Here is a 10,440-nt window from a genome sequence, read left to right on the forward strand (position 1 = left end):
TAAAAATCAGGAGGAAAAATCTGATTTGTCATTCTCTTATTGGAAAGGGATAGGAATAACGTGGATCATAGTTTCATATAATCCTTTTTCTAATATGAGATATACATGGCATGCCACATGTAATTGTCTAGTTATTCTGTCAGTCACACTAGTTTTTAATGATATAAAGGGATGAAATTTTTTAAAAGAAATGACCAATTTTCTCTTTGATCTAATGCACAACTCATTTTCTGAGTAGAAGGGACAAAATGCAAATTGACTCCTAATACAGAAACTTCCATGATACTTTTACCAAAAAATTATATTATGGTTGGTTATCACATTTAATCAGTAGAGCAAATAATTTTGATTGTATTCTTCTTTTGAAATTAAAATTTTAATGATACTCTGAAATATTTGGCCAGTGATTTGCAGAGTTGGCAAAAATTAACTAAATTTCGAAAAATTATTGGAAAATTGTTTTGATTTAGGTTCCCTTAATCCTATAAAATTAATTTCTAACTTTAAAAAGAAATCCAATTGTTTCTAAGCTACAAGTGAATTTGGTTAATCTCTAACCATGACGTCCCTATTGTAAACAACTGAAAAGAAAATTATTAGTCAAAGCCAACCACAGCTAAGCTACAAGTCGTCAATAAGTCGCATGTGTAGACAATTACGGCCAATTGTTTGGATTAAAAAAACCTCATTGGTTTTCTATATATATGATTGAATTTTGTAAGAAAAATAAACAAAACAAAACCAACAGTAGAGCAAGTCTCATCACAAATTTCGCCACTTGGAGCATACCTCTGATCACAATTGTTGCAGTTCCACAAATTGTGATGGGAAATGTCCCTCGGTTCATTCTCGCTCTTACGATGGCCGTGCTGTTACCTTACTTTGTTGTTTCAGTCTCTACCAAAACAAAAATCGATACCAGCATTGATCAGTCAGCTCTTCAAGCACTGAAAGCTCATGTTGTTAGCGATCCTCAAAAGATTTTGAAAACCAACTGGTCTATTACAACTTCTGTTTGTAATTGGGTTGGTGTCACTTGTGGATCTCGACATCAAAGAGTCATAGCTGTTAATCTTTCTAACATGCTTCTCACTGGCACTCTACCACCTCAAATTGGAAATTTATCTTTCCTTACTTCACTCAACTTGATGAACAACTCATTTCATGGCTCATTACCCATTCAGTTGGCTAATTTGCATCGACTGAAATTTATAGAATTGGGTGAAAACTATTTTTATGAAGAGATTCCATCATGGTTTGATTCCTTTCCTAAACTTCAATACTTGTCTTTAAGTGCTAATAAATTTACAGGTCAAATCCCATCAGATATGTTTGAACGTCTACCTAAACTGCAAAGTCTTAACTTGGGTATGAACAATCTCTCGGGAAAAATTCCGATAGATTTACTCAAGTGCAAAGAGTTACAGTTCTTAAATTTAGAAAGCAATAGGTTGGAAGGGATTCTACCAAAAGAAATAGGAAACTTGACAATGCTTAGGAGTCTGCATCTCGACAACAACCGGATCGAAGGTAAACGGAAAAAAATTATTCTCTTTCGGATTTCAAGGTAGCAAAAAAAATATATATTATTAAAGAAATTTCATACTTTTCATCAATCATGATAGCGCTAATGTGCTCAATTCATAATTTTAATGATGATTAATTTTTAAAAATCTAAAATATTATCATATTTTATTAAAAGAAGCAAATATGGTTATTGGCTTAAATATTAATGTGTTATTTTAAAAAAGATCAATTTAAGATAGCTTTGATTAATTTTAAATAATTATCATTCTATTTTTCTATTTCTTTTGAAATAATGTTTAGGCAAAGAATCCATTATTTGTTAGAAGTAAAAGAAATAATCAAAATTACTCAGGATCATTGCTTCAATTCTACTAATGTACAAGTTTTTTATTTTTATTTTTATTAAGACTGGAAAGTTATTTGAAAAGTTTGAAGCGTTCTTGAATTTTTTTATATTTTAAACATGATTTTGTAATGAATAAAATTAATATATGAATTTAAATGATATTTAAATTAATTAATAATCTTGTATAGTTTATATAAATGAGAGGTAAATTTATAAATTGAAACTCAAAATATCTTTTGAAAAGAAAATTATAATTTTTATTTATGTTGGTTTGATTTAAAAAACTATCTATTTACTTTCAACTTGAAAAACATATTTACCTTAAAAGGTAATTTTGAAACTCAATAGAAAACTGATCCTTTGTTTAGAAATTTTTATGTTTGACATCAAGAAATTAATTTGCCTAAATTAGAAAATAGAATTTATTTAAGCTTCAATTTAGTGTGTTACATTTAGAATAAAACTCGATAATAAAATTTGGATTATTGGACTTTGATCTTTTAATCTTAAAATAAAAGTAGTAAATATTTATTTTATATTTGTTTTACAAATTAATTTAATTGTGCAGGTGAAATTCCACACCAAATAGGAAATCTTCTCAATTTGGAACAATTAACCATTTCTGGCAATATGCTAATATGGCGTCCCCCAGCTATGGATAATTTAACACGTTTGAGAATTCTTGATTTATCCAGAAATGATTTAACTGGTATTATATATTATTTCTTCACCCATTTTTTTTCTTGATTGTTATTTTTTCTTTCTTAAATTTATTTTTTGTTCAATTTATATATGTGTGATTATCAATGCATTAATATTTGACACTTGGGCATTTAACTTAACGTTTAATTGAAATGATTTAAATTCAAAATTATATGCTTCTAAAATTACTCAAATTTAAAAATAGTTGGATGTAAATATATTATATGTCATCTTCACTTTGGTGAAAAGATGGCAGCGGGACAAGTAAGTACTTAAACTCTAAGATAATAAAATTGTAATTTGATTTTTACAAAATTTTTAAAATCATAAGTTATTATAATAAGAAATGAGTAATTATTCTATCTACTATCAGTAAAATAAAAAATCATAAGCGAATCTAAGATAATATCAAATTTTTTAATTATTTTATGTTATCTTAAAAATAAATTGTATCAATCCAAATTCACTTGTGAACTTTTTTTACTCCACTAATAGTATATAAGATAATTACCCATAATAAAATTATATTTTAATTTCTTCAAAAATTTATAATTTACATTTCCCTTCCATTAATTTTTTTTTTTAGCTTCGCTCTTACTTTCATAGGACCTCAACATTTCAATTTTTTCTATTTATCCAGTAATATTTAGTTGAGTACTATATCACATTTCTTCAATATATATTGAATTTTTTTTTGTTTCTTAAATGAAATTGTTCAATTTCTATCATTTATTTTAAGAAAATACAAATTTGTTAAATATTGTATACTTGTAAATTTTATTAGTGGTAAATTTAATGTTGAATCATGCTATCACATGGTTGCTTTTTTTATAATAATATTTCAACTTGCAGGTGCAATCCCATTCCAGTTTCAAAATCTTCTTAATTTGGAACAATTAAATATTTCTTTCAATTTGTTTAGAGAGTTTATTCCGTCAACCATCGGTAATTTAACACGTTTGACAATTCTCAGTATATCTGCTAATTACCTATCAGGTATTATATATTATTTCTTTTGAATATATGTTCAATTTATTATTTTTATTTTTTGCTTTCCTTTTTCTTTGAATTAAATTTATGTTGAATATCTACAAATGTGTTAAATATATTACACTTTAACATTTCATTTAATGGAAAATTGCTTTTGAATCATGCTATCACATTGTTTCATTTTTTAATAGTTTCATTTTATTTTAGGTTTCTTTTATGTATCTTTAAAAAATATGGTCTAAAATAATAAAAATTATAAAAATTATTTTACCTTTAACGGTGTACTATTGCTGTTTTTTTTTTAGATTTTTAATCTTTTAAAAATGCAGAGAAGAAAATGTTTTGAATAAAAAAATTTGACAAAGCCTGTTTGTATTAATCTTTCTAAGCATGCTTCTCACTGGCACTCTACCACCTCAAATTGCAAATATATCTTCCCTTACTTCACTCAACCTAATGAACAACTCATTTTATGACTCATTATCCGTTCAGTTGGCTAATCTGCATCGATTGAAATTTATAGAATTGGGTGAAAACAGTTTTTAAGGAAATATCCATCATAGTTTGATTCCTTCTCTAAAGTTTAATACTAATCTTTGAGTACTGACAATTTTATAGGTGAAATCCCATCAGATATATTTGAACGTCTATCTAAATTGCAAGATCTTGACTTGAGTTCCTCCTGGTTCCGGACAAGCATTCCGATGAGTTTATTCAAGTGCAAAGAGTTACAGATTATAAATTTAGCTGGTTGTGCTTTGGGAGGGATTCTACCAAAAGAAATAGGAAACTTGACAATGCTTAGGAGTCTAGATCTCAGCTCCAACGATATCGAAGGTAAAATTTTTTTTCTCAATCAAATTATTATACATTTTAAGTATTTACAAACAATGTTATAATCTGCAAAATACAGCAATCTCTCACGAAAAGTGTCATTCTACCAAATACAAACCCCCAAAATCTCATATCGGTAACGTTATAATTCCATACCACCAGACCCTCCAAACCCTCCTCTATTATTATGCTCTCTAAAAAGCAATTGTGAAAGCAACCAAAACATAAGCCCCATATAACCAAAGATCCTTTAAGACATTAACAACTAACCAATTTTTTAGAAGAAATTTAGCAACATTGCTCATGATATATTCACCACCATGCCTTAAACATTCCAGCCCTTTTTATTCTAGCTAACGCCAAAGCAGAGACTATCTCATTTTCGTGCTTCTCAACCTTCGAGAAGGAAACATTACCTACTCTATCCATTTTATTTTTTATATCCTTGAAGATAGATTGCAGCATCCACAGTCTTAGCCTTTTATTCTCAATCCAACTAAACACCTCATTTGATCCAATGCAATTAAACACCTCATTTAATCCAATCTCAATGATTAAAGAATCTTTACCTTTCCAGCTCATTGCTAAATACACATCCAAAGCAACGATGATTGTTCTTTTTAGTATTTTCATGCTTTTCATCAATCATGATAGTGCTAAAGTGCTCAATTCATAATTTTAATGATTGTGATTAATTTTAAAAATCTAAAATATTTTCATATTTTATTAAAAGAAGCAAATATGGTTATTTGCTTAAACATTAATGTGATATTTTACGGAACATCAATTTATATGTTTGATTAACACGTTTTAATTATTAAAACTGCAAGAAAAACTTGGAATACTTTTTCTCTTTCGGCCATTAATTTAATTACTGTATAATTTTTTTTTCAGCTATATGCTGTTGAATTTGAGTGTGTTTTTCTTTACAAAGTGACATGAGTTAAACTACGTTTTTGGTGACAAAAATGTAAGAGGAAATAAGAATATTTAAGGATACAATGTTTAAACTTAAAAAAAGTTAATATGTATGAATCGTAAAATAGACATGAAAGATATTTTGATGTTTGTGCATGTGCATCATAATTTTGTAAAAAGACTTGCTGTAATTAGAACATATTATACAATTTAAGATAGCACTGATTAACTTTATATAATTGTCTAATTATCATTTTAATTTTTTATATATTTTGAAATAATGTTTATGTATTAATTTTAAAAAAAATAAGAATCCATTATTTATTAGAAGTAAAAGCAATAATCAAATTACTTAGGATTATTGTTTAAGACTGAAAAGTTATTTTAAAAAGTTTGAAGTGTTTTTAAAAACTACATTTGAAAAAAGAATAATAAAATCTCTATTTTAAACATAATTTTGTAATAAAAAATTAATACTTTTATTTAAATAGTATTTAAATTAATTAATATTATGAGGTATGGAATATATATAAACATAAGTTATAATTAAAAATAATTTATTAGGTATTTAATAGTATTTTAGTATTAAAAATATTCAACTTAAATTATAGATAAAATAAAATGATTTATGATAATTTATTGTTAATATTATGATATATGAAAATTTTTAAATACTTTTTAAATAATTAATATAAATTATTTATAAAATTTAATTAGAACATATAAATCATATTTATTTTTTATAGTTTATACAAATGAGAGGCAAATTTATAAATTCCCACTGAAAGTAGCTTTTGGAAAGCAAATTAGAATTTCTTTTATTTTGTTTTAGCTTAAAAAGTCAGATTGAAAAGCTGGTTTGATTTGAAAAAGACTATCTATTTAGCATTACTTTTAACTTAAAAAACAGATTTAGCTTAAAAATTAGTATTTTTAAAACTCAATAGAAAACTGACCCTTCTTTTGAATCTTTTATGCTTGACATCAAGAAATTGATTGGCCTAAATTAAAAAATAAACATTATTTGAGCTTTATGTGTTAGATTTAGAATTGGATAATAAAATTTTGACTATTGGATCTTGATCTTTTAATTTTAAAAGAAAAGTAACAATCTTTTTTTATATTTGTTTCACAAAATAATTTAATTGTGCAGGTGTAATCCCACACCAAATCGAATATCTTCTCCATTTGGAACAGTTAAGCATTTCTTCTAATGGGCTAAAAGGACTTCTTCCATCCATCACTAATTTAACACGATTGAGAATTCTCGATTTATCCTATAATTTTCTAACAGGTACTATATATAATTTCTTCACTCACATTTTTTATTGTTATTTTTTCTTTCTTAAATTTATTTTTTGTTCAATTTATATATATATATATGTAATTACTAATGCGTTAAATATTTGACACTTGGACATTTAACTTAATGTTTAATTGAGATGATTTAAATTCAAAATTATATACTTTTAAAATTACTCAAATATAAAAATAGTTGAATCGAAATATATTATATGTCATTTTCAAAAAGTACTTAGACTCTAAAATGATGAAATTGTAATTTGATTTTTACAAAAAATTTAAAATTGTAAATTAATATAATAAATAGGTAATTATATTTCATAAACGGACCTAAAATAATGTCAAATATATTTTTTTAATTATTTAAAATTTTTTATTATACCTTAAAAACAAATTACATCAACCCAAATTTATTTGTATAATTTTTTTACTCCACTAATAATATATAAGATAGTTATCCATAATAAAATTACATTATTAACTTTCCAAAATTTTGTAATTTAACTTCAACTTCAATTAATTTTTTTTAGCTTTGCCACTACTTTGGTAAGGGATTTATGATTTGGAATATATTGTACCTCAGGATTTCAATTTCTTCTATTTAACAAGTAATAATTAATTAAGTACTTTATTACATTTCTTCAATATACTGATTTTTTTGTTTCTTAAATGAAATTGTTCAATTTTTACTTTTTTTATTGAGAAAATACAATTTTATTAAATATTGTATACTTGTGATTTCATTAGTAGTAAAATTTTTATCCTTTGGCTTAAAAAGTCAGGTTGAAAATCTGGTTTGACTTAAAAAAACTATGTATTTGAAAAACAAATTTAACTTAAAAAAATATTTTTGATAGTCTTGACCCTTGTTTTGAATCTTTTATGTTTGACATCAAGAAATTAATTGGTCTAAATTATAAAATAGACATTATTTGAGTTTTAATTTAGTGTGTTAGATTTAGAATAAAGCGCGGATAATAAAATTTGGACTATTAAATCTTAAGTTCTTAATCTTAAAATAAAAATAACAAATAATTTTTTTTATCTTTGTTTGACAAATTAATATTTGATTGTGCAGGTGTAATTCCACATCAAATTGGTAATTTAACACACTTGAGAATTCTCGATTTATCTCATAATTCTCTAACAGGTATTATATATAATTTCTTTACTCATCCTTTTTCGTGGTTGTTATTTTTTCTTTATTTTTTTCAATTTATATGTAATTATTCATGCATTAAATATTTGAAACTTTTTAATTTAGTGCTTAATTAAGTGATTCAAATTCAAAATTATATGCTACTGAAATTACTCAAATTTAAAAATAGTTGTATCTAAATATATTATAACTCACATTCACTTTGGTGTAAAGGTGGCATCAAGACAAGTAAGTACCTACATTCTAAAATAATAAAATTGTAATTTGATTTTTTTTAAAAAGTTAAAATTGTAAGTTAATATATTAATAAATGGGTAATTATTTTGTGCACTATTAGTGAAGAAAAAAAACTTTCTAAAGTAATGTCAATTATCTTTTTTACTTTTTTACTTATTATTTTATTATACCCTAAAACCAAATAGCATCAACCAAAATTTGTGGAATTTTTTTCCATTGACAATGTATAAAATAATTATCTATACTAAAATTATATTATAATCTTCCAAAATGTTTATAATTTAATTTGGCCTTTAATTATTATCTTTTAGCTTCGCCCTAACATTCGTGATTTGGAATATATTGGGCCTCAACATTTCAATTTCTTCTATTTACCTAGTGATAATTAGTTAAGTACTACATCACATTTCTTCAATATATTGATTTTTTTTTTGGTTATTTCTAAAATGAAATTGTTCAATTTCTACTTTTTTTATTTATTTAGAAAATACAATATTATTAAGTATTGTATAGCAATTGTATTGCATTTCATTAGTGGTAACTTTGCTTTTCAATCATGCTATCACATGATTACCCTTTTTTTATAATAATATTTCACTGTGTAGGTGTAATCCCACACCAAATTCGGAATCTTCTGGATTTGGAACAATTAAGCATTTATTCCAATCGGCTAAACGGGCCTATTTCGTCATTCATCAGTAATTTAACACGTTTGACATTTCTCCAGTTATCGAATAATTCCTTAACAGGTATTATATAATATTTTTTCAATATATATTCAGTTTCATGATTTTTATATTTTGCTTTTTTCCTTAATTATTTTATTTTATTGTTAATAGCAATATCTAAAATTTTAACGGAAAATATTGACGCATCAACTAAAATTTTAAATAAAAAAAAGTGAGGATTCAATATCTTAAAAATAAAGTATAATGATTAATTTTTTAAATGGAAAAAGAGTATAATAAAATTTGACATATTCAAACCTAAAATATTTTAGGCTAAAAGGTATAATAAACTCATTAAATTCTCAAAAATTTCAGTTCAAATCCCTCATTGAAAAATGAGCCCAATTAAGTCCTCAAATGTTAAAAGTTCAACAATTAAATCCTTCGATCAACTATATATATCATTGATCATTATTGTATCAACATAATCGTTAATAGTATTTGATTCACTCGATATGATATAGACACCAACCCAATTCAAAAAAATAAAAAATATTAAAATATTATTTAAAAAACAACCAAATCAACAAAGTAACAACAGTCAATAACGAAAATTGTTGATCGAAAGCTTGACTGACAATTTTTTATTTTTTATTTTTTAGTTTGTTTGTCTTTCTCCCAATGCAATATCAGCGGTTTAGTTGGAAAGACTCAATTTTTTTCCAAAAAAATCTTAATTTTAACTATTACGATTAATTTCAAAAATCTAAAATATTTTTGTATTTTATTAAATCAAGCAAAGAATTTTTAGGAAGATTCATTTATATAATTATTTATCACATATTGTTATTATTATAATTATAAAAAAGCCTATATTTTTAACAGAGAATTTAAGAAAGTTAGCAATGATTAAAATTTATATAAATATTTTTGTTCAGGTGGGATTGGCTTCTTTTGGGAAAAGTTTTTGAAGTGGCGTTTTTGGGGATGTCGACCCGGCCCCTCAACAATAGAAGGAATTGTCCCACTCGAGGGAGCACTTCGGTTGATGGAGACCCACTCAGGGGAGTGCTTTAGTTTTGTGGTGATTGGTACCTGCAATACTTGAGATAAGTGTTAGTATTGGGCGTGTGAATAATTATAAAGGTACTTGGGCACGCTGTAGATCGAACCACCCTCTGAGTTCTTAGGACTTATAAAAGCAAACCTAGTTTGATCCACGGCGCGCCCAGGTACCTTCGTGATTATTCACACGTCCAATACTAACACTTATCCCGAGTCTTGCACGTAGCGGTCACTACAAAATCGAAGTGCTCCCCCGAGTGGGAGACAAAACCCCCAAGTGGATCTCCACCAACCTAGGCACTTCCCCGAGTGGGACAATACCTTCCATTGTTGAGGGACTGGATTGGTGTCCTCGAGGATGACACTTCGAAGACTTCTCTTGGAAGGAGCCGATCTCACCTTAACATTTTAATCAGAATAAAATATTTAAGATAGAAACTGATAAGTTAAGATACTAAATTATTTTAAAAATTAAAATATAAATATTAAAACACAAATTTAAGTGTATTATAAACACTAGAACTAAGAATTATAGTCTCAAAAATTACCATAATCTTATAACTTCATATATATATATACATTAGTTTTCTTTCTCCTGCAATACAGGGATTTAATATATGTATAAAATTATTTAGAATATAATATATTTTTAATATTTAAATATATTACATGCATAAAAATTGCAGAAAACA

General features: G+C 25.6%; 1 protein-coding gene across 1 annotated transcript; it reads left to right on the plus strand.

The window, feature by feature from the left end:
* Window positions 1-734: 734 nt before the first annotated feature.
* On the plus strand, window positions 735-9,380 carry LOC107917511 (putative receptor-like protein kinase At3g47110). Its single transcript, XM_016846854.2, has 7 exons — window positions 735-1,530; window positions 2,442-2,582; window positions 3,428-3,571; window positions 4,184-4,402; window positions 6,471-6,611; window positions 7,698-7,769; window positions 8,621-9,380. Exons 1-7 carry the CDS (start codon window positions 825-827, stop codon window positions 8,773-8,775), a joined length of 1,578 nt encoding a protein of 525 aa, XP_016702343.1. The 5' UTR covers window positions 735-824; the 3' UTR covers window positions 8,776-9,380.
* The last annotated feature ends 1,060 nt before the right edge of the window (window positions 9,381-10,440 follow it).

This window comes from Gossypium hirsutum, chromosome A01 (genome assembly GCF_007990345.1).
Source record: "Gossypium hirsutum isolate 1008001.06 chromosome A01, Gossypium_hirsutum_v2.1, whole genome shotgun sequence".
NCBI lineage: Eukaryota > Viridiplantae > Streptophyta > Magnoliopsida > Malvales > Malvaceae > Gossypium > Gossypium hirsutum.